Raw genomic sequence first — 25,777 nt, forward strand, 5'->3', positions numbered from 1 at the left:
TAAATTCTGATGTTCATAGCAATTCTGGAAAACGTGTGTGTGTGTGTGTGTGTGTGTGTGTATGTGTGTGTGTGTGTGTGTGTGTGTGTGTGAGAGAGAGAGAGAGAGAGAGAGAGAGAGAGAGAGAGAGAGAGAGAGGAGAGAGAGAGAGAGAGAGAGAGAGAGAATGCATACCAGAGCACACATGTGGAGATTAAGGACAACTTGACAACTTTTGCGAGGCAGTTTTCTCCTAGGTTGTGTTGAGACAAGTAATTTGTTGTTTGTTTCACTGAGCCATGTGTTTCCAGTTATCTGGTCCTTTAGCTTCTGGGAAATCCTGTCTCTACTTCCCATCTCACAATAAGAATTCTGGTTTTACATAGGCCCACCACTATATCAACCACGTTTATATTGGTTCCTCTAGCACCTATATCAGCTGAGCCATCTCTCCAGCCAACAATTAATTTTCTATCTCAACTAGCTAAAAGAAAATTGATCTGAATGCTAATTACCCTCATTTTATTGCTATATGTTATGAATGTGCATTAAAAAGCTCTATATACCCCATAAACCTGCAAGACAATTAAATTATGTTAAATATAAATCTAAAAATTGCACTTAAATATTGAGATAGTACAAAAAGCAAGTTACATTTCATACAGACTTCTCTACATAAGTTGATTTTGAGGTGAAAAATCACCAAATAGGACTCTACTTCCCTTCTCTCTGATTCTCTTCCACGCCTCCATGTCTCATTATCTGCATTTGCAGTGACTTTCCATCACACATCTGTGTGTTGGCTCTGAACATTTTTGTGTTCCTCCACAGTCACCCCTCTTTCTGCAAACACAAAACACAAATGTGATGAGGCCCACTAGACTCTTTCAAGCCTTCTTAGTTTGGTCATTTAGATACATGTATCTCATAATTGCATTGTTTCTTCTTATGAATAGAATATTCATGGTGGTTATTGGTTATATTCCATAATAATTTAAGTCCTTCATAGGGGATAAACTTACTGAGCTCATGTACCTATCAGTCTCATGAATGATACAGATCATACTCAATTTATAAATAACTTTAAGTACATAGCAGATTTTATGTTTTTCACAAAAAGCATTATTGAACAGGTGCTTCTATTCTCTGTTGTGCCTGAAATGTCTTGAAAAATCATCATACATCATTGTCAAGATTTTATAAAAACTTCCAGTTAATCCTCACAGGAAAAGGAGTTATGTACACAGAGGTCATTTAGTTAAAAAGAATGATGCTGTCAGTTAGAGATCTAGAAACTTGCTCCAGAGAGACTGGGTTAATTCCATTTCTCCAAACTATCCTTATGAATCCTTGAATATACCTCTTGATCTCAACATGTTTTAGTCTCTGTAAAGCATCTCATTGTGTTAATAGAACAAAATATGTCTTTTTTCCTGTTCAGTATCTCATGTTCTCTTAAACCAGGTGTTCTATAGATAGCCATGTATTTTAAACGGCATTGTTATTACCAGGAGTATGTTCAATGAGATGCTAGTTCCTAATGATGCAAGGTACTATGGGATAATTTACAACCCTACACCTAAGCATCATGAAACCCGAAGAGAGTTCCACCAAGTTAATTACTGGAGCCTAAGGTAGTTAAGTACCCTAGTGAGAAAGTGACTTCTCAGTCTTATTCTGATTGAAGGTATGGCAGCAGTTTCTAGCACCTACAAAGTAACAAGTCCTAAAGTATTGATAGTCCATGGCACACAATTTCTGCAGTATTTCTCTACCCATTTCAACATTTGTTTAATTTTCCCTGTACTAAATGACTTAAATATAAATTAAATTATATTATAATAATATGAACATGTTATATTGTTGGTAATACTGAAATCACCCTTGTTTGAAGTCAGACACAACTTTATTAATATCTTAAGAACAGCAAAATATCACACATAATTTTAATCCCTTTTAGAAGAGCTTCTGTTATAGAGACAATGAAGGTGAATGACTATTGATTATCTGAGAAATGTTTCCTTATTTCAAAAGCCAATGATGATTGATCTGTATTCTTGTCTTGACAGGTACGAGTATATTCACAGTCTATGAGGCTTCATCTCAGGAAGGCTGGGTATTCCTTATGTACAGAGCAATTGACAGTTTCCCCCGCTGGCGCTCCTACTTCTACTTCATCACACTGATTTTCTTCCTTGCTTGGCTTGTCAAGGTACTAGAAACACTGTTCTCAGAGAATGCCTATTTTGTGATATTCAGCAGGTGATTTGGTTTTGGTTTTATTGATCACTAGGCATCTTCATCTCAGTGTTTGGTAAATATGGTTTGTCATTTCCTTTCAGAATGTGTTTATTGCTGTCATCATTGAGACATTTGCAGAAATCAGAGTACAATTTCAACAGATGTGGGGAACTCGAAGCAGCACAACTTCTACGGCCACCACACAGGTATCATTTCAATGGGATGATCACAATCTATTTAGTCTCAGGCACACCCCCATCTTCATAGCAGTGACCTGCCTCAGGGAATACTATTGCAATGGGATGCTGCATTATGGCACAATGGAAGAGTGGTTTAAAAAGCAGGTAAAGGGGCTGGAGAGATGGCTTAGTGGTTAAGAACACTGGTTGCTCTTCCAGAAGTCCTGAGTTCAAATCCGAGCAACCACCTCGTGGCTCATAAACATTTATAATGAAATCAGGTCTCCTTTTCTGGCCTACAGGCATCCATGAAGACAGAACACTGTATACATTATAAATAAATAAATAAATCTTAAAACAAACAAAAACAGGTGAAAAGGCCCAAAGCCAGGACAGTTATCCCAGACTCTTGCTGCAGTATGGTGAAAGTCATCTAGTTGTTTAAAAGTACAGTGGGTGGCTTCAATACAAAATAAAATTGCCAACAATGCTTGTTGACCTTTGAATGGATTCTGAGACCACAAGCCCTCAAAGGCTTCCTGGGAAAATATCACAATGGAGTTTCCTCTTTTTTCTTTTGGAGCCTTTATTAGTGTAACCTCAAGCCTATACAGTGGTCTTTATATAGAGGTATATAGAGGATTAGAAGTGGTAGTGTTGAAAATGTATTTAATTAAGAACAAACCAATCAAGGTACAAGGAAATATAAAGATGACTCCTCAGTCCTCCCTGTGATTGTGGTTCTTGAAAAGTCTTCATATGTTCAGTATGGTTTCGTTTTCCTAAAGAAATTAGAGATGGCCAAAAACATACAAAAGCAACAGAGCATTTGACTATATGAGACATTCTGATATTCTATTATTTACTTATTTTTGTTTGCATATTTTGCTCTTTAGAAACAAGAAGAGCAGGCTCACCTATCGTCTGGAATGAATAGGAGAGAAAAGAAGCATCTAGAATTAAGAAAGAAACAATTTAAAGCTTTATAACAATTAATTTGAGATTAAATTGTAAAAAAATAAGTCCACAAGTGCTTTTATAGATCTATTGGTTTAAAGGTCTTTATGGAAAGGTCAAAGTGAAAATTTTATTTAAAATCTTTTAGCAATCCTATATTTGTGTCATTAAACATAGAAGGCTGATATATATGGTGGTGGAGATATCAAAATTATTTCTCCTTTGTTACAAATGAGATCATGTCAAAATGATTCAAACATCCATGAAAAGAAATTAGTATGCTACATAGGTTTTTTTCATAGACACCACATTGTGGAACTTTCAAGGAATCAACCAGGAAGCTTTTGTTCCTTGTCTAGCTCTTGTTAACCGACTATGAAGTGTAACAAACTTTCAGGTCCTTTCTCAGGTGGCAGCCTCTTGGCAGGCATGTTTTCTGTGACACTGAGATGTAAATGGAACAAAAAAACTGTGAATGCAGCTCTTACATGCAGCGCTCCCAGGGGATGGTCTAAAATGTCCCTAAAACCATATTTTGCTTATTAAGTAACTCTGTCAGATAAAATCACAGCTGGAAAGGTAAAGAACCAAACCAACTAGCAGTTATAATAGAAGATGAAATGTGAAAATTTTGAACAAAGTCGTACAAAATTATTTTGATGCAAAATTGCACTTAATGTGGAGGCATAAGTCAGGATTTCAAGAGGGAATGCGCCTGGTATGTTCAGCAGAGGTAATCACACAGAGAACTGTGAAAAACCTTCATTAAGAAAAATGCTATGGCTGAGGACACGGTTGCTAAGCAACCTAAGCTCCTGCAGGCTTCCTCTTGGAAAACACCACTTAGGCAGCCTAGCAACTGGCCTCAGACTCCACCTACCCCTCAGTCACCACTTGCAAGAGGTCCCTGAAGCTTTTGTGTGTACAGAAGTGGGACAGAACATTTGCCTTGACTGCTCCATTTGTAAAATCTGACCAAACTCAGAGCCTGGACTTCTCTTTTATTGGTTTAAAACACAAAATCATAAGTGTCTAATTCTAACAAAATAGGCTCTAAATTGATAAAATAATGTTGATTTCTGTATGTCACACAGCTTTTTGGACATTAAATAATTTCTTGCCTTCATCTATTATGTGGGAAATTCATGTTCAATGTGTTTTTATTACCAAAGAGCTACAAATTACTGGAAAGATTGGACTTAGTAATGTCTCTAATTATATAAACTTCCTATGCAAACCACATGGGTGGAAATGTACATGTGTATACACACCCACCCTCACACAGACACACACACGTACATCCGGAGAATAGAGTAGACCTTTAGACATAGGCAGTTCTCTAAGAATTGGCCCTGATATTTTAGATGCAAAACAGAGTCCATGGTAATTTTTTTTCTTTAAAATATCAAAGCAATATTTTTATTTGAATGGTCACTAACAAATGTCTCTGAACAACCACACGGAAACAAATTAAGGAAATATTGCTTGCAAAACTTTTGTGCAGAGCATTCTATGATGTCCAGCAGTAAAATTAATGCAAACTAGAGCTGATTCTTTCAGATTCCTAATCATAGACCTGGCTGAGCTGTGCTGGGGCCAGTGACCACATTCTGTGTAATTCTTGCTGTGAATCACCTTGTCACAGACTCAGACATGGACTGGTGTATAGATCAAGAGGCCCACATTCCTGTTACAAAATATACTTTGTATTAGCCCACAAATAGAAGTTCTGATGTCACAATATTTAGGGGTGTGGCCCCAACACTGGATGTTAATATGGTAGACATGAGCTAGGAAAGCTTTAAGCACAGCAATTCCTTCATTCAGACTGTCCTTCACATCCTTCACTGACCAGTTCACGTTAGAGACCTACCATCTCTTCATCTAGACTGAAGAATGCTAGGGATAAGCTGACTCTACTTTGTCCAGAATAAAGATGGAAGACCAATCAAAGCCCAAGGCCTATGGGCTTTGTACTATGCATACTGAAATTTTATAAAGTTTACAGTGGCATCCTGTAGGAGTTCTGACACATAAGCACTGTGCTGTGTGAAGAGAACAGCATTCCTGAGACTGTCATCTGTGACTGAGAACTTGTGCTGACAGATGCTATCTGAATTATTATGCTCTGGCTAAGCCAGAAGATGGATGAGGGTAGAGTTGATGCAAGCACAAGGGTGATTTTAAGTTGTTCCTTTTTCGCCTTCCTGTCAACATTCTCAGAATTTGCCTAAATCACCCTTTGAAAGAATGTGTTATGCTCAGCAAGAAAAGCAGAGAGTGTAAATGAAAGACACATGAGCAAAAATGGAAAGAATTGATTCACCCAAAAGAAAAAGAACACTGCGCATAACCCAATGCTCAACTTGAGAGGAAAAAAATGCTTAGTGTCTCCAAAGCCAGCAGTTTCGACATGAATAGATATCACTCAGATGTGTGAGAAGGCAGTTAACAGAGACAGCTCAGATAAAGGGTGTCCCAGCGTGGTACAGGAGTGAACTCCTTCCAGGGAGAAGCCTTAGGGACAACATGAAGCCTTAACCATAGGAAGCTGGGAACAAAAATTAAACTTTGTGAGACTTCCTCAGTAAATGTATTATTTTGCTGACATTTTTTTCTAATTTGTCTTGAGATAAGGTCTCACTCCACAGTCCAGACAAGCATGAACATGTGGCAGTCATCTTGCTTCAGCCTCCTGAGAACTGGTATCACATGCATGTGCTGCCTTTCATGGACAAAATATAGGCCTTAAGAATGAAATCCTGCCAGGTGTCCACCCTCCTAATTTTAATAACTGATCTATTTTTAAAATACTTAAAAACAGCAGAATGATTTAAAAATAAAGTTTTTCTCCATATTGTGTGTGTGTGTGTGTGTGTGTGTGTGTGTGTGTGTGTGTACAAGCAAATTTGCATCATAAGTTTGAAATTTTAACTGACTTTTTCAGGGTAACCTGATGATTGGGATGATATTTAGCTGTTTTGCAAACCAAGCTTCCCCCCCTCAAAAAACGCCCAAACAATTACAAAATTTTATCATTTTCAAATGAACAAGCCTGAGCTAATTCACAGGGCTGAAATCCTCATGCTTTCCCAAAAGATTGTACTAAGAGAGGAGTGTTCATGGGTGTCCATTATACTATGATGGATAATGTGCCTACCACTAATTGATCCAATCTTCTTGCAATACTAAAATATATCAACAGTGACACAGCATAGTATAGTGACTTTACAACCTGTCTTACTTATTTACCACAGCAATCTTCGAAAGTGGATACTATTATTGTTTCCACATTGCAGACTTTTAAAAAGCACAAAGATGAACAATTTAATTATTTTGTCTGATTGTAGGTAGCGTGAGCCTCCTCCAGGTTGCTCAGACTTTAATTTTACTCATTGTAAGATCCTCCCTCCTTTTGTTTTAGCCTTTGCAGACCACTGTCAATGTGTTCTCTCTGTTCTGGCCCCATGCCAATGTCTCTGTTCTTAAGAAGATAGCTCCTACTGCTGGCCAACAAAGTCCTTCTCAGATATTGTTCTGAGAAGTATAATTAGACCACCTCTCTTAGATGACAATATCAAGCAATATTTGCCAAAGGCTTTAAAGCATGTGTAATATTTAATCAAGGACATCAACTTATATGAATTTATCCTCAGTTTGTTGGACAATAATTAAGAATTATATTTAAGAATGCCTGGGAAATTATAGAAAAATCAAAGATAGGACTAGGGATGACTTTGGCACTACGTTATTGATTACACTGTACTAAGTTGGAATAAATAGAATATGCTTAAATAATACTTGAATTTTATTGGTATGAAAAACTGTGGACAATATACCAGAAAAAAAATCTCATGTCAGGTATGCACATGTGTGCATGTTTATGCATGCATGTATGTGTATAGATGTTCGTCCATGTGCATGTGAATGCATACACATGTGTTAAATATCTGGAAGTTAAAATGCCAGTAATCTTTTGAGATATTAGTTAATTTTTTTTCACATCTCATCCAAATTTCTATGTATTTAATAATAAACATTTTAATGATCTAATAAGATAAAAATCACATGATTAAAATATAGGGACCAGTGAACATTTTTACTAAAACCACCTGGGTTGGATTCCACTACATAGGTCAAATGCTCAATATAAATAACTTAAATAACTTAGTTTATGCCCTTTAAGGGTAAAACTGAAGGAGATCACTTGGATTTGGATCATTGATCCAGGTTACTAAAAAACCAGTCTCTACCCACCAACCCACCGTCACCTTTATGTTCCACTTTGCACTGTCTCCCTCCCTGTAGTTACATTGTAGACTACAAAGCCTCTTGTAGATATAACTCTCACATTTATTCAAGCCAGCACAAAAGAAATACAGGAAGAACAAGAAGCTTAGCTTAGAGCCTGTAGGCTAGTGTCTAGTCACCCAGTCAATACAAGCTTCCAGGAAAGGGTAGAAACTTGTTTTGTTGGAGGCTTAGTGACCTCATCATAAAAATGTCCTGACATTGAAAGACAAACAAAAAATCGCCAGAGTCATACCCATCATCCTCTCCAGGGACCTTATCCCTGGAGTTCTTGTCTCTGTTAGCTAGCCTGGTTTCAATCTCAAAGATCTAGTCATCATATTAAGCAATCTAAATAATATATGATTTGGGAATCTAAAGAAAGTAGGACACGTTTGCATTTCTGATACTTTATTTCATACACAGGAGTGACCTTCAGAGAACTCTTTGGCTGGCAATTAAATTGATTCATTTGATTTGGGCCTGCTGAAAAAAACATAATTTAACAGAGAAAATTAGTTTGCCACCAATGAAAGGAAATATTAGCCCCAGGGGTGCTTTGTGCCTTGACAAGACATTGTAGAAGTGTTCTTAGCCAGTGACTGACAACATAGGTTTCAACAGTTGCCCCTAAAAGGAGAATCCCAGAATTATGACAGGGCCTTTAAAGGTCACTTTAACTAGATTTTTATGCCAGCATTGTCTATAGTCTCACAGTGCGCCCATTCATGAAGGATGTGCTTGGTTCTACCACCAAGAATAGCTTTTAAATTTATTCTAAGGAGAAAATAAGTTCTACAAATAGACAGTTGGGAAGGACTATTTGCAACAACACCTTTGGTCAAAGAATCTTTGTGTAAATGTGTACCTCAATTGTTTGATTTAAAATCTATATATATATGGCCTGTAAGGTTAGGCATCATTTATTTTCCATTGTCTCTATAATGATACAAAGAATATTTTTCTTCCTGAAAATTATCTATAGTCTCTCTTACTAGAGTCTGAAAGTATAATTGTCGAGCTTATGTAATGATCCATGTGCCATCCAATCATCCAATAATGATTCCCAATTACAACAGGGGGTAGGACTAACATGAAGTCACAAGTAATGGTTACAATGCAAATTTTTATGTATACAAAAAAGAAAATTTGGGCTGAAACAAAACAGTAAATTATTATGGTTAATGTCTTTATTTTTAAAAACTTTAATTTCACTTTATCCCATTAAACTAACACACACACACACACACACACACACACCACATGACTCCTGAGGAACAGGATAAATGGGAAGTATCTTCCAGCTAGATATAATGTTGATGAATGAGAAGTTAAGCGGTAGTGGGCTGTTCCATAAGGTTTTCTCACAGACACCTGAGTGAGGAGTGAGTGGATTTCAGTTAGGCCAATAACATCTTGAATTTTATTTCATCTAAGCCTTCTAAGGCAATATAAATGAGATCTTCCCTTTGTAAATACGTGCATTAAATTTATAATGAACAAATTAATTGTGACCCAGTTAAAATAATTGCATAAAGTCAGTTAAATACCCTCTTAGTTTCATAACATTGAAATAATACCAGTCTCATCCCCTATGCTGAAGGTGAACCCCTGATATTATTTGACATGAGAATGTTTTCTAGTTCACACACTGAAAAATACCAATTAATATTTTAAAAATCTTCTTACATATACTCAACAGAGAGACATAATGCTTAAGAATTCTAAATACATTTCCTTGCAAAGATAAAAATAATAATGAACATAATCAACTAAGAGATTTAAGTACTTTTCCTGTATAGAAAAGTACCTAAAAGATTATATATGCAAAAATCTATATAAGGCAAAAATTGCATGACAAGTATAACAAGTGCTCAGTAAATGCAAGCTATTATCATTGCTCATTAGAGTAGTATTACTCACTTTTCATTTCAGTATTAAAATGAACATAGCTGGGTTGATTCATAGTCCAAATATATACTTCTTTAATAAGACAGTAATATTTAAACACATAGAAAGCTACAGACAGAACTAGAGTTCTCACTGTTCCATGTTCCTCCTCTCTGACTCATCTCTCTCTGTCTTAAAGATGTTTCATGAAGATGCTGCTGGTGGTTGGCAACTGGTAGCTGTGGATGTCAACAAGCCCCAGGGGCGTGCCCCAGCTTGCCTACAGGTACAGCACAATACCATCTTTTAAAAAATCATCCAGTATGAATCTTTGACTTTAATTTTATAGGAAGAAATCCATAGGCTCCAAATTCTAAGCTTGCCCAGATTTATTGAGAAGTTAGGGACATGTTTTATTCTTTTTTGTATTAAAGACCTAATTAGTATTTATATGGATATATAGTAGGTTTCCTACTTTGTTTTTCCTGTTGCTGACCAAAGGAAATTTGGGCAGAAAAGTGTTTAATTGGCTTACATCAGGGTTGCAGTCTATTGAGTTGAGTCAAGGCAGTAACTTCGAGGCAGGAACCATGGGGAAATGCAGCTTATTGCCTTACTGTCTATATATCATTCAATATGTTTACATAAATCATCCAAAACCACCTACCCTGGGGTGGTATCACCTACAGTGGCTTGGGTCCCTGCCACAACAATTATTAATCAAGAAAATGCAACCAAAGATTTGTCCATTGGCCAATCTGATGGAAGCATTTCTCGGGTGAAGTTCCGTCTTCTAAGATGACCCTAGCTTGTGTCAAGTTGATAAAAAACTAGCCATCAAGTAGGGATTTGATAAACTTCAGGAATGAAGGAATACAAGCAATAGCATTTCAATAGTATAAATTCAATTAATAGTTTTGTTGCCATGTTTGTCCTTGTGAAAATATTTTCTAAGAGACCTGAATTATTTAAGGTTGTGCAATATCTCCATGTATTTCTGAGAAGAAAATGTATTAACACAAGATCTGACATTCTACGTGTTCAAGCTCTAGAGCAAGGTGTTTTTTTATAATAAAGAACTCTAAAAGTAAGCATGGGCCAGTAGATGGCAGGGCCTCTGAGGGTCCTGATGACATGCAAATGATTAAAAGACGGGGCATGGGGTTGTTACCTATGAAACTCCTAGACTCACTCAGGTTTCTTTGCCTTTTATGGAGGGTTTTCAGATGTATTACTGAATGAATGTTCACAATTTATACTTAAATTATTTTTATTCTCTGATATAAAGTGTGCAAATATCTTCTATATTGTAGGCTTCCTCTTCATTTTGTTGCATATTTATTTGATTCTATCATTTAAGTAATGAAAGCTAAGTTAATCATTCCCAGATGATCAATGGAAATATTAAATATTATTTTGTGGTATTCTTATGAACTATTTTGACTTTACCAGCATCATTAAAAACAACTATAGCAGCCTCTTCTACTATCACTGTCACCATTGCTTGCAGTAATTCCATGTTTCAGAAAATTGAAAAATACTAAAGGGTCAAAGAGGTTATGAAAATAAGCTAATAGAATACCAAAAAAGAGACATAAAAGACTCAAAAACATTAATTACATGATTGTTAATTGATGTAACAGGATTGAATTCTGAGCCAGGCAATGGTGGTACATACCTTGAATCTTAGCCCTTGGGAGGCAGAAGCAGGGGCATCTCTGATTTCAAGGTCACAGAATAAGTTCCATTATGACTACCCAAGGAAATCTTGTCTCAAAAAATAAAACATTCAAGTCTATAATTAGGAGATGACAAGACTCTCTACTGAGAATGGACAGGGTGAGTAACAATGGGAGCATGAGTAAAATCTGATCAAGATTTAGTGCTGTGAAACTGTTGTAGTGGCATAAAAGCTGGGCTAGAAGTGCAAAGATGTGGCATCTGAGAGATATGTGTCACAGCATTAAACACAGATCATTAGTATCACAACACACTAGATGAGCTTTGCAAAAGTGAGTTAGGAAATAGGGAATGAAAAGCAGGCAGTCTCATATGGAAGAGGTTCTGCCACCAGCTGGTTGTCCCTAAATTGAGGTTCCTAGAAGGAGCTAGTATTCATTAGAGGTACATGTAGAAACCAGGAGAGGAAAGGAGGTAAATATACATAGAAAATCTATTTTCATATTTTTCAAAAATTAGCTGCCAATCATTAAAAGAACAGCACATACAACCACACATTCACCATTGTGAATGTTTTTGAAAACTGGAAACCCTTTAACCTGAAGCACCTCTCACTCTTATAGACTATAATAACCTAAATACCAAGAACAAGCAGAGGCACATGCTACCTCTTTTTACTTTTAAATGTGATTGTGCTCTCATTATAAAGAATTAATTCAGAAAAAATATTTTTTAATAAAATGAATTTACCTTTATAGCTTGTCTTTTCCTCACTCCTTCCCTGGAGATCAACACTGAGTGGACTTCCTGCAGCCTCCTGTATTTGAGCTCTTATTATTTGGAGATCAACACCGGGTGGATTTTCCCCAAACTTCTGTATTTGATCTGTTCTTTTTAAAAATTAATGTATTTGTTTGTTTTTACATCCCAATAGTTTCCCCCCTCCCAGTTGGTTTCTCCCTAAAGAATCCCTCTGCTTCACTCTGGGAGGGTGCTGCCCTCCTGGGTATCCTCCCAACCCGTGCGCATCAAGTCTCTGCAGGGTTAGGTACATCTTCTCTCACTGAGGCCAGACAAGGCAGTCCAGTTAGTGTAACAGGGCTCACAGAAAGACAGCAGTGTCAGTAAAAGCCCCTGCTAGAGTTTTTAGAGTACCTGCATAAAATACAAACTAAATATCAGCTATGTATGTCAGGGGATCCTAAGTTCAGCCCATGTATGCTTTTTGGTTGGTGGTTCAGCCTCTGGTAACCTCCATGGGTCCAAGTTAGCTGACTCTGTTGATCTTCTTGTGGTGTCCCTTTTCCCTCCAGGTCCTTCAATCTTTCCCCCAACTCTATCACAAGACTCCCCAAGCTCCCTCTAATATTTGTCTGTAGGTCTCTGCATCTGTTTCGGTCAGCTGCTGGGTGAGTCTTTCAGAAGTCAGTTATGCTAGCCTAGGCTCTTGTCTGTAAGCATAGCAGTGTATCATAAATAGGGTCATGGCTTTGGTGCTCGTCTATGAAACTTTCCCAAGTTGGCCGGTTACTGACTGACCATTCCCTAGTCTCTGGTCCATCTTTGTTCCTGCATTTCTTGTAGACAGGACAAATCTTAGGTTGAAAGTTTTGTGGGTGGGATCGAGTCCTTATTCCTCCAATGGGAGTCCTGTGTGACTACAGGAGGAAGCCTCTTCAGTTTCCATATCTGTCTACTTTGCATGTCAGGCTAACTTCACCAGCATTGACTCCTGAGAGCCTCCCCATCGGGGGGGGGGGGGGGGGGTCTTTGGCACTTCCTAGAGATTCCCTACCAATCCTGGAAGCTACAGATTGCCACTGAGTTTCCTGGCCCTCTGGCCCTCTGGCCCTCTGGCCTTCTGGCCCTCTTGCCTGATCCTGATCACTTATTGATCGTAGATCAACACTGGATAGATTCTCACAGTCTCCTCTATTTGAGCTCTTATTATTTACACATCTGTCTCTCACAGTATCTCTGCCTCTTCACATAATATTTCTCACTATCTACCAGAGCTCAACTCAACATCCCTTCTGTAATGAATTCCAATTTGTTGATATATAGTAAGTTAGAAACCTCCATTACTTGTCTCCATGCCATTCTATTACTTTTGTTGTTGTTGTTGTCTGCTATAACTTTGATAAAAGTAAACTCTGATGTTGTCAAGGGTGGCCCGATGAAAAGCAAGCCCATGTTTCTGAGTCTTGATGCATTATCGGAGTAGAATATGGGATCAGGTCTGGAAAATATGTGAAACTTTGCATCTTATTAAGGGAAATGTTCTATTTTGATGACAAAAGCCAGGAGTCCTTGGATTATGGAAGGAACTCTGCCACCTCTAGGATGTTATTGGTAACTCGTTTTTTCTAATTTATTTCAACAACTTCAAAATTACAATCTCAGGTTAATAACAGCCATTCAAGCATTTCACTCACACTTGACCATTCAGGCAGACTTGGCCTAGGTTCCTTTCAACTATGTCAATCCTACCACATTACTTGTAAATGCAATCATAATATTTTTGCATGTAGAAGAAGGCAAAGGAATTCTGAGAGAGAAGATAGTCATGTCCTGTCAGAGCTCTGTCTTCATGCTTCAGAGGAGGCATGCCCACAAAACCATACAAAATTATCTAAAGCCAGGCTGCTTTCAGGAAGTATTTTCTTGATAATGCCAAAGCTCTGCTTGTTTTATGACATCCATAATGACATGAGCATAGAAGGAAAAGTCTTTTATCAGAGTGGTTCTGATAAATTGGTACTGCAATAATTGGTTCAATTTCTAGTTCCTGGAAGTGAGACTCATAAAAACAAATAGAATAGGGTTTTAGGATTAGCCATACTTTCAGACCTTCAAATGTTGTGTTGCTTCTCCATTCATGTTCTCTCATTTAATAAACATGGAAGTAAGTATTACAGTGAAGGACATAGGGTTTTTTTGTTTTTTTTTTTTTTTTGGTAATGATCATGCTTAGTGTGACTTCTACTATTATAGAGTTTTCCCTTGCTGGAGAAATGTTAAATAACTAACATCAATAAACACAGAGACTCTGCTTTCCATTGGTTTCTCAATTCTTCATTTTTATTTCCTCCACAGGCTAGAACTAAAAGTGTTAATTACCACAGGCCCATACATTTGTCTTTCATGAAGCATTAAATGACATTTCTTTTTACCTCAATGGAAAGATAATAAATAAATCTCCAGTCAGCTAGATAGGATTATCAAACATATTCAAGAAATGTAAAAGGAGAGCACCCTGTGTTCACAGAACATACTGAGTAATGAATCTGTTCTTCATAGCTGCAAAGGCTACCATCCAAGTTGTTAATATGCTATTCTGAGATGGATTTTCACATTTTATATATCCTGTTGTCCCTTGTTTGGAAAGCCCATAAAAATACATGAGAATAATGTTATTTTAGATTGCAGAAATCATATAATAACATATAATTCATAAATTTAAAATATACTACAAAATAGAACATCCATATTTTTTATTTTCAGCATTTTATATTTATAACAGCATATTGGAGACTGGCTCAAGCCTTCTAAAAATTGGGGATATTAAAATAATGCCTTTCCTCTTTTGTGATAATTTCTCTGAATTTGCTAAATTTCTGCATTTATATTATATTTTCACCGCTTTTCAGGTTTCTGTGTCATTGTCTCACTTTTTGGATTGTGATCTTTTTCTACTAACTATAAATAATTGGAAAATTTAGTAATATTAATTTATGTGCCTTAATCTACTCTACCTTATATTAAATGGTAGAATTCTTTTAGTCTCCCTACCTTCTCTTTACATTTATTGGTTTTAGAATTATTCTGATTAATCATGATATGGTGTGATTCAGTTCTTAAACTGAATAGTAGACTCTCTATGGTGTTATTAGTGGAGGAAAACTAGGCACCTCTGGTCTGCAATTAGAAAATATGTAAATTGATTTACCATTATGAGACTCAAATTATGATCATAATTACAGACATAATAAGTATAATGGGAATCATGCAGGCATGCTGAGAAAAGATTTAGTTTTATGACCTTAGCATGGTCTTTTCTGTTTTATAGTAAATGAAAATACATTTGCTTGTCCATTAAATTATAAAGTCCTAAACTAAGAACAGGAGAATGGGAAGAACAGTATTATTAGTCTGATCAGATATTCTTAAGTTCTCTAATATACTTGTTGACATTTTTAACAATTTAATGTTAATTGTATTCATTTTGAGAGGAAAATACTCTTACTGATCAAATTAATGATTTCAGGTCCACTTGTTTCATATGTAAGATTTAGTAACATATCTAGTTCCAGTATATACACTTAATTCCTGACAAATTCACTTTTACATTAAGAATAAATAAATGAAAATCCTGTAGCCCATGAGGCACCTCCACTTTCCAGCCTGAAATGGCTTATCTTTCTGTCTTCCCTTCCCTGGCACTAGTCTCCAGCTAATTTCCCTCCCAGTCTCCACTTTGCAGTATGAGAGCAGAAAGACTGAAGAAAGAGAAACAGTCTAAGGGTGTAGCTAAACCAACCCTCACAACTGGATTCTCTTCTTTGAGCTAAAACTGCTTCTATCATTCATCTCCTATTCCTATCTTATAATCGGAGAAAATTATATGAACATCTGTGTTTTGGTTGAGAATTGTTGTGTTGCAATGTTCAGAGTGCACCTATTGCAGGTATAGTCTGTCATTTCAGGTCACTGTGCATTCTGTACCTTTTTTTTCTGAGCCACATGATTTTCCTTTTCTGTTTCTCTCTGTACTTGTCTCATTCTCTCATCCAATCACTATAGCTTCATTCTGGTTCTTGCACATTACCCACAGTGGCTTACTATGACTCTGGACCTGGTGACCTCCCACACAAGTTCTCAGAAGATAAATCACCAGAAAACTTGCAAAATAAAGGTTAACTGAGAGGAAATGTAATTTCAGAATAGGTCACAAAATGTGAGAGACATTGAGTTCAAGAATTTGGTCATGGAAATTGAAGTAGACAGAGCTGCTCCAATTAAATGAAATACAATTAAAATAACCATTTAATGTCAGAGGGATTTGATACAGAAAAGGCTGTAGACACTGATTTTGAAGTTTGTAGATGTTCAAATCCTTCATAATATCCTGAACCTTTGGGGTCTGTTGTAATGTTTCCCTGTTAATTTCTGATTCTGTTAATTTGGGTCCTCTTTATTTCTTTTTGTTAGTTGTGTCAAATCTATTTATATTCCTAAAACACCTTGTTTATCTTATTTATCTTCTCAAAGAACTGGCTCTTAGATTCATTAAATCTTTGTGTTTTCTTTTTTATATTTTATTAATTTCTTTATTAATTTTTATTATTTCTTGGTAACTACTTGGTTTGGTTTGCTCTTTGTTTTGTTTTTGTTTGTTTCTCAAACTTTTGAGTTAGGTCATTAAATCATTTACTTGTGTTTATTTTTTAATGTAAGAACTTAGAGCTATAAATTTCTCTCATAGGACTGCTCTTAATGTATCCCAGAGTTTTCTGAGTGTTATGTTCTCATTTTCATTTAATTCCAGAAAATTTTTTATTTCTTTCTTCATTTCTCCTTTGACCCATCTACCACTAAATAATGGATGTTAATCTCCCTGAATTTGTATACTTGCTAGAGATGTGTTTGATGTCAATTATATTTTATTGCATTATGGTGAGGTAAGATAGATGCAGTTATTTAAATCTTTCTGAATGTATTAATATTTGCATTCTGTTCCAAGATGTGGCATATTTTAGAGAAACTTTCATAGAGTGCTGAGAATGTATAGTCTTTGTGTTTGGATACAATATTCTGTAGATATCTGTTAAGTCTAATTGATATATGATATCATCTAATTCTAATATTCCTCTGCTTATGTTTTGTTCAGATGACCTGTGTATTAGAGAAAGAGGACTATTGAAATCATCAACTATTAATAGGATGATGTTAATCTATGTCTTTAATTCCAATAGTACACTTTTTAGGAAATGGAGTACACCAGAATTTGGTGCATATATGTTTATGGTATATCTTCTTGTGGTATATGCATATATCTTCTTTATTAACTGTTCCTTAATTAGACTGGAATGCCCCTCTTTATCCTGTCTGATTAGTTTTAGTTTGAGTCTATTTTTTTCAGATATTTTAATAGTGGTATCTGTTGTTTCCTGGTTCCATTGGTTGGAGTACTTTTGTTCATCCTTTTATTCTAAGACAGTGCCTATATCCTTAGATTGGAGAATTGATACTGGTAATATTTAAAGTAATTATGCAAGATATGTGTTAGTTGCAATCATTGTATTGTTGGTTTTGGTGTTCTCTCTCTCTCTCTCTCTCTCTCTCTCTCTCTCTCTCTCTCTCTGTGTGTGTGTGTGTGTGTGTGTGTGTGTGTGTGTGGTGTGTATGTGTGTGTATGTGTTATTGTTGTTGAGGAGGAGAAGGATGGTATTTTATGTTTCAGTAATTACAGCTTTTTATTCTTCCTACAGTCTCTTAGATGTTTACTCATCTCTTCAGCTTGAAACATGGTATATTAGCCAGGGTTCTCTAGAGTCACAGAGCTTATGGGATGCCTCTATATATTAAGTGAATTTATTGTAATGACTTATAGTCTATAGTCCAACTAACCCAACAATTGGCAGCTGTGGATGGGAAGTCAAAGAATCTAGAAGTTTCTCAGTTCCACAAAGCTAGTAGTATAAGCTGGTCTTCTGTAGAAGTAGGTTCCAACAGACGTGATGGCAAGTAAGTGCAAGCAGTTGAAGAAGAGTGAGTCTTCCTTCTTCCAATGTCCTTATGTAGATCTCCAGCAGAAGGTGCAGTTCTTGGCTGTGTTGAGAGGTTAAATGTGGCACATGATGTATCTGGGAGTGTGCAGGGAACCAAAGTTATCTAGATGAGCTAGAAACACTGGATTTGGGACCTGGGAAAATCTTGGGGGCTGAGGAGGATGTGTGTGGGTTAGCAGGTTAGAAGAACTCTTCTGGCTAGACTCTAATAAAAGATGTACAAGAAGAAAGGAGGAGTGGCCCCTTGTTCTGGAAAGACTCAGTTAAGCAGTATTCAGCAAATCCAGAACAGGGAAGTGGGAAGGGGTGGGTGGGAGGACAGGGGGTGAGAAGAGGGCTTACAGGACTTTCGGGGAGTGGGGGCCTAGAAAAGGGGAAATCAGTTGAAATGTAAATAAAAAATATATTGAATAAAAAATAAAAAAAAAGATGTACACGACCTGTCTAGGTGAAGAGGTTGGAATATGACATGCAGGAGACCTGTACAATGAGACAAAGAAGTCAATGATATCATACATAAATAGCAACATACATAAATTTCCATCTTTCTGATGGCAATTGTTAAATGCAGCCATCTTTTGAAATATTAGCCACTTATAAATTTCTGTAGATTCAGAATGTTCAGATTCCTAACATTTTATTTGCCCACTTAATGGATAATTATTCTAAATGTTTTTTTAAAAATCCCTTAAATTTTTAAAGTACAAATCATTTGTTTATAAATATGAAACAATAAAAACTATCAAATATCCTCCACAAATCCAATGTGGATTCTAGATGCATGAATGCACAGTGTACTATGCTGTTGTTTAGGCAGTGAGGTAAGATTCTCAAGCAGTATTATGAAACCATTTAGAAAGTTTCTTGAATGTGTGCTTAAGTGTGGGTCTCAGAAAACTGAAAAGTTATAATAGACTCTTTTAGCATCAAACCCACCATTAGGTAGCTCTATAAGTGCTGTTTTTTTTTAATATGAACAACATCTATGTGAAGAGGTCACTCTAATGCATGATGAATAGAATTAGATTAAATGGGAGAGTCATTTGTCAGCTGCTGCTGTGACAAGTCATCCCCCTGCCTCTCAGGTAGGAGTTTTTATCTTTGACAATTTGACAGATGTGGCTGCATTCCTGGCACTCTTTTCCAACACATGCAGACCCAGTGGTCTATTACCATAAAGAATATCTGACAGGAAAATGAAGGCATGTATGAGACATGGAGTGTTCCTGTTCATTTTCTTTCTGGTAACATCCCATGTCATTCCTCTTACAAAGAAGAGAAGAAAAAGGCATTTTCCATAAATAGGTCAAATATTGACAAGATTATTACTGCAGTGTTTTAATGGTTTTTGAGAAATTTTCCATTGAAGGTGAAGATTGAGAGGAGCTGAACAGTGTAAGATGTGTATTTTAAATGGTGGAGTGACATCCTAGATAGTTCTTCGAATGTCTGTCTTCTGAATGAGCCTTCCCACAACTAATAATCATTTCAAGAATTGATATGCCTGAGAGAAGTTAAGTTCATTTTACCAGCTACTCTCTTCTCTCCTGTGAGGCCACCATGAGAGATAGGAAGATCTGTCTAAGACAATGGAACCAATGCCCACTGGAACTTCTTTACAAAGCTTTAATTAATTAATTAATTAATTAATTATTATCCTTTTTCCAATTTTTATTGGATATTTTATTTATTTACATTTCAAATGTTATTCCCTTTCCCTCTTTCTCCTGCAGAACCCCCATCCCATCCTCCTTCCCTGTGCTTCTGTGAGGGTGCTCACTCACTCACCCACCCACTCCCACCTCCCAGCCCTGGCATTCCCCAGTTTCCTTCTCTGACAAACAAAGATAATAGTATCCTTCTATATGTAAGTATTGAGATGGATGCTCCTCAAATTTCCAGTCTATGCTGTGGAAGATAGTTAGCCATTCAATCTGGAGAAAGGACTATCATTGTCCTTAGCACATACACAGCCTTGTTTACCACTTAAGGATCTTACCACACTTCTAGGAAGTCAGTTCCTGCACATCCCCATGATCAACTGGTTCATTCTCCAGGCCCAGCACTATATTCTATCCTCTCCAACACTAGGCCTTGGAAGTCTGTTACTTTGTCCTTGTTTCAAAATCCATTTGTTTTACTTTTCCAGTGTATAGGTAAAAAATATATTGCCTTGACGCATGTATACTTGAGTGAGTAAATACAGCTAATTATCATGTAGACTTATGTACAGACACACAAGCACAAATGTCATGCCCTATTTCTTATATCAGAACTAAATTAATTGCTTAGAGGAAAACTTGGGAGAGGAACTGAATAATAGTATTTGAATATCTTTCTTCCATTACTCTTTTTCTAGCATGAAAGAAGAATCTGGTGAAAATTCTAAAGTTCTAATCTTATTATTATCTGAGGCTAGAATTTAAACAAGGTCAACACATCATTGCTTACAAGCCAAGAGTTTACATTCTCCTTTCTGATTTTTTTTCAAATGTCAATAGTGAAGTCATGTAGGGACACTGAGTTTTTAATCCTTAAATTATAGTTGAGCTAATTGGAAGGATTTGGTACAGATCTTCATTTACTTCTCCTTTCTCCCACTAATCCATAAATGTGTGGCCAAAAACTGTGAGAGAACAGTGGAGTATTAAACACTGTTAAGTAATGTGGTTCAAAGTGTGAATGTCCATTATGGCATTGTGTTCTAGAAAGCACATGCTGTCCTAAATTGAAGCCTTTGTAAGCAATATACACCATGGCTTAAATCAATTCAGGAAAAATGATTTTTGTTGAGTAAATTTCAGGAAATGGTCTATTTTAGGTGTCCTTTAGTTTTACCAATATATGCAGGTGACTGTGTTCTTCATTAGTCTCTCAGTATCCAGAAATAAGTTTTGTGGGTCTCTAGTGCTGAGTAAAGTATTATATTGATATGAATGCTGTTATATTGTGAATCATGATGAGTCTATGAATAGAACAATGGCCTATATGTATGTCTTGCCTTGGTTAATGAGGTTAGGTTGAATAACTTTAAGACACCCATAAATGTCCTTCCCTTTCCCAAGCATCAACATGCATAATCAGATCATTAATTTTCAAGTCCCCATAGCAGACCACTGCTCCTTGGACTAACTAGAAGGCTTTGAACAGCTGGTTGGTTCATTATCAACAAAATGAAACTAATTGATTTAACCTATGCTGATTTATAAAGATGAGACTAATTTTTTACCTGTAAATCTGATTGGCCCGAAAAGCACTGCCAGTACATACCAAACCTCAGCTGGTATCTTGGGGATCTGTCCTCAGCCACTCTTCAGCTCAAATCTATTCTCTGGGCTTGACTGGCTGAAAGTAGAGTGAAGATGATATTATGGTCTACAGCTAGGTCATCATGCCATGTGCTAGCTCAGGCATCCTAGAACAGCAAGAGTAAATCCTAGCACACAAGTATTACCCAAATCTCTACTCACTACTGTTACTATAAACTAACCAAAGAATTTTGCACACAGACTAAAAGAAACATTAAAATCACTAGCTGAAAACACTCAACAGAGCTTACCAACTTTTCCCAACTCAGCAGTCATGAGTTTTTCCTTTTTAGTGTCAAAAGCTGGTGATTTAAATATATTAATGACAATAGCATGAATATCAACATGTGACTTAATGACATAACAGTGGAAATCTCACTGATACTGAACAAGAAATTAAAAGGTCTTATGAGACTCTTCTCACTTATCTTTCTTTTCTAGAGAAAAGAGCAAGCAACTCTAAAGGCATGGCAGCTTGTAGGGTGTCCATAGCATCACAGACTCTCAGTGCCCTTGCAGGGTTATTCATGGATTCCTTTCTATTCTGCCTCTGTAATGATGGGTTATTGAGAAAGACACAGTTTAAAAGGACATCCACTGTCCTACTTTCAGTACTGATATAAACATATTACCTACCTAACAAATCTATGTTAATCATGTCAAATAATTTGTATATCAATTATAGAAGCATGAACATACATGTGTCTTCTCAATTAGGATACAACACTTAGGAAAGGAAAGTTTATATTAGGATTTGTAGAGTTGCTCATGGTTATGTTATTGTTCTACAAGTTAAATCACTTGTAAGCCTATTTCTAAAATTTTTACCTCATGAATGCATTGTTATCTAAATGATTTATTTTGTAATCCAATTAAAATTCAGATTTTAGTACCTTAATAATGCAATGTGAGACACAAAGGATATTTTGTTCACTCAAGAAGCAAATGAAAAATTCAACTTCTGAGTTCTGATGTTCATTATTGTAATTTATATGCATTGTGAACTCTAAGCCACAAGTGTCCTATTTAGGACATTTTATCTACAGAAACTTAAGACTCTCAAAATCACTATTTCATAGAAAAATATTACCTGAAAAAATTAATAGAAGCAATTCCCTACAAAGTACTTTTATATAAACTACCAAAACAAAATAAATTTAGACATTTTAGAAAGCTATGAATTTTTATAGTCTGTCTCAAGATTTTTTATTTCTTGGAACTAATTTGTCATGTTTTATTTCTCTTACCTTCCTCCATAAGTAACTAATTGTATGTCTATTTTTAAATCTCTCCACTGTTTTCCAATATAGCATTCAGGATGTCTACTAGACACTGCATTAAAAGAATCTTGTTTATATCCATGTTTCAATCCACGGTGTAGCTATTGCAATTCTCTCCCTAGAAGAGAAAATGTTTGCAGAGAGGTCAAGTCAGGCCCAGGGCTCAAGCAGTCTCCAAACTAGCATGTTATTTTATCATGATGATCTTACATCCTCCTGAACAGAAGTTTTCAAACACAGGCTCTTTGTCCCTCTTCCTTCGAGTCTCAGACAAACCCTCAGCAAGGAGCCTGGTTCACTTCATTTTAGCATCTAAAGCCATGTCAAGGTGTTCTTGACCACTCAAGAGAAGGCAGAGGAGCCCCTGCTTTGTTCCCAAAACATTTGAGAATGCTTTCCAACTTGATGTGATTGGAACACTATTCATCCTTTCTAAGAAGTCCGTTTCTTCCTGATGAAAGGGAAAACATAATCACCAACCATCTGAGACCAAATAGTGTCATTACATCCATGTACAGTGTGCATGAAATGAAACAAACTAAGCACTCACTTATTTTGATAACATTTGTTGCTAACATTGATTTTAATTGAAGAAGAAGCTTTGTCTCTATGTGGCTTCACATTGCAGCCTCTTGAGGACTTTCCTTGGACAGTGGGACTCAAAACAAGCATCCCTCTTTATCTCTTTTCTCTTTTTGCATGAACCAAGGCCTCATGCATGCTAGACAGTCACTCAATGGCTAAGCTATATCCTCAGGCCTCAACCTAATAAAATTTTGACAATTTTTGTCCTTGGCCTTTACACCACTGTTTCAGCACTTCCTAGCACAAAGCAAGATAAAAGATATAACTACTATAGTGTTGTTTACATTTTAAGCAACAATATTTACATCATCCTACTATAGTAGCAAGCAGGTATGTCCAATCATTTCCCAATTCATAAGTAGTGCTCTACTGTTTCCTTTTATGATTGTAACAAATGTCCACACCTTAGCACATCTTAGTTACTTAAAACAACACAAATTTATCATGTTCTACAGACAAAAAGTCAAAATTAGTTTTTTTTTTTTTTATTTTGCAGGGAGGGGTGTGTGTGTGGCATACGACATTACTAAAACTGTATTGTTTTGGGAAACTAAATAAATTCTAGATTCTTTTCTGTAGCTCCTGCCTCATTCCATGCCTTTATAAATGAATCTGTGATAATGGCTTTATAAAACGCTCTCATGGTGAAAACCCTTTGGTCTAACTGGTTCTATGCCTTACAGTTGGATGGGAAAGAATTCCACTTGGGGGTATAGTGATCATAATATAACAGTGATATTCAGCCCGTCTGTTAGATTCCACTTCAATCATTGTAGGCTTTTAGAATCATGAAGTTTAAAGTGCCTTACTCCACAAGGATTATCTATAGCACTAATTCTTAAACTTGATCATGACACAAGTAACCACCTAGGTACCTAGGTACCTTGCTAAAGGTACAGATTTGAATTCTTTGGGACAAGGAAACATCCTGAGTTCTTACATTTCTAAACATCTCTAAGGGTGCAGCTCACCCATGCAGCTCTAGAAACCTTTGTGAATAGACTATCTCTAGAGTATTTCTGACACTATTATGTCTTAGTCTCTTACTGTCTTGGTAATTTCAATTGCCACTTACACAAATAAGTGGATTTTGGAGCAAAATAAAATGTATTCAAAAGTTGTCTGATTTTTTTAAACCCCTTTTAAAGGGGTTTTAGTTTTAGTTTCACTTCTGTATGTATATGTGTGTCTGTGTGGGTTCAAGTACTCACTGAGACCAGAAAAGGGTGTCAGATCCTCTAAACCTGGAATTAGAGGAAGTTGTGGGTGCTGGAAATAAAACTTGAATCATCTAGAAGATCAACAATCAGTTTTGAACACTGAACCATTTCTAATGTTCCCAACTTAAAAAAAATAAACTAAAATGACATTTTAAATAAAGAACTTTAAAAAGATTAGATATACCTCTGAAATTTTATATTACATATATAAAATATAACTTTAGAACAATATATACATACATTTAAATGTGTGTATTTGTGTGTTCATAGACAAGTTATGTGCATGTCTCCAGATAAATTGATGGTAGGTAGAGCCTACATTTATGTTGAGTAATAGAATTGTGGAAACCTCAATTCTCTTAATGTTTTCTGACACCTATTCAGCTTTAACAATTTTCTTTATTTTAATTTGCATAATTGAAAATCAAAGGTACAGACTTATACTTCTGTAAATGAAAGAATAAATCCAGATATGATGGGGGTTTTTTCCATTTTTTTCTATAGTCTTGGTTTATATTTCAAATGCTTTCCCCTTTCCCGATCCCCCCTCCCCATAAGTCCCATAAGCCCTCTTCCCTCCGCCCATTCCCCAATTAACCCCCTCCCATTTCTCTGTCCTGGTACTCCCCTACAATGCTGGATCAAGCCTTTCTAGGACCAGGGACCTCTCCTTTCTTCTTCTTGGGAATCATTTGATATAATAATTGTGGCTTGAGTGTTCAGAATTCTGGGCTAATTAATATCCACTTATCAGTGACTGCATTCCATGTGTATTATTTTGTGATTGGGTTACCACATTTAGGTTGATATTTTCCAGTTCCAACCATTTGCCTAAAAGTTTCATGAATTCATTGGGTTTTTTTTTTTTGTTTTTTTTTTAATTTGTTGATATATTTATTTACGTTTCAAATGATTTCCCCTTTTCTGGACCCCCACTCCCCAAAAGTCCCATCAGTCCCCTTCCTTCCCCCTGTTTTCCCACCCAACACTTCCCACTTCCCTGTTCTGATTTTGCTCTACACTGCTTCACTGAGTCTTTTCAGAACAAGGGGCCACTCCTCCGTTCTTCTTGTACCTCATTTGATGTGTGGATTATGTTTTGGGTATTCTAGCTTTCTAGGTTAATATCCACTTATTAGTGAGTGCATACCATGATTCACCTTTTGAGTCTGGGTTACCTCCCTTAGTATGATGTTCTCTAGCTCCATCTATTTGCTTAAGAATTTCATGAATTCATTGTTTCTAATGGCTGAATAGTACTCCATTGTGTAGATATACCACATTTTTTGCATCCACTCTTCTGTTGAGGGATACCTGGGTTCTTTCCAGCATCTGGCAATTATAAATAGGGCTGCTATGAACATAGTAGAGCATGTA

At 36.3% G+C, this 25,777-nt stretch overlaps 1 protein-coding gene across 2 annotated transcripts in view; it reads left to right on the forward strand.

Moving 5' to 3' along the window:
* Positions 1-25,777, forward strand: part of Nalcn (sodium leak channel, non-selective) — a 293,583-nt gene that overhangs the window by 66,728 nt on the left and 201,078 nt on the right. Inside the window, exons 7-9 of one of the 2 annotated variants that reach the window (XM_052190478.1) lie at positions 2,049-2,191; positions 2,322-2,426; positions 9,736-9,822. In XM_052190478.1, coding sequence (XP_052046438.1) covers positions 2,049-2,191; positions 2,322-2,426; positions 9,736-9,822 — 335 coding nt within the window. The remainder of the gene's footprint in view (positions 1-2,048; positions 2,192-2,321; positions 2,427-9,735; positions 9,823-25,777) is intronic. The other variant, XM_052190479.1, reaches the window with a different exon arrangement.

Source organism: Apodemus sylvaticus, chromosome 8, assembly GCF_947179515.1.
Source record: "Apodemus sylvaticus chromosome 8, mApoSyl1.1, whole genome shotgun sequence".
Lineage (NCBI taxonomy): Eukaryota > Metazoa > Chordata > Mammalia > Rodentia > Muridae > Apodemus > Apodemus sylvaticus.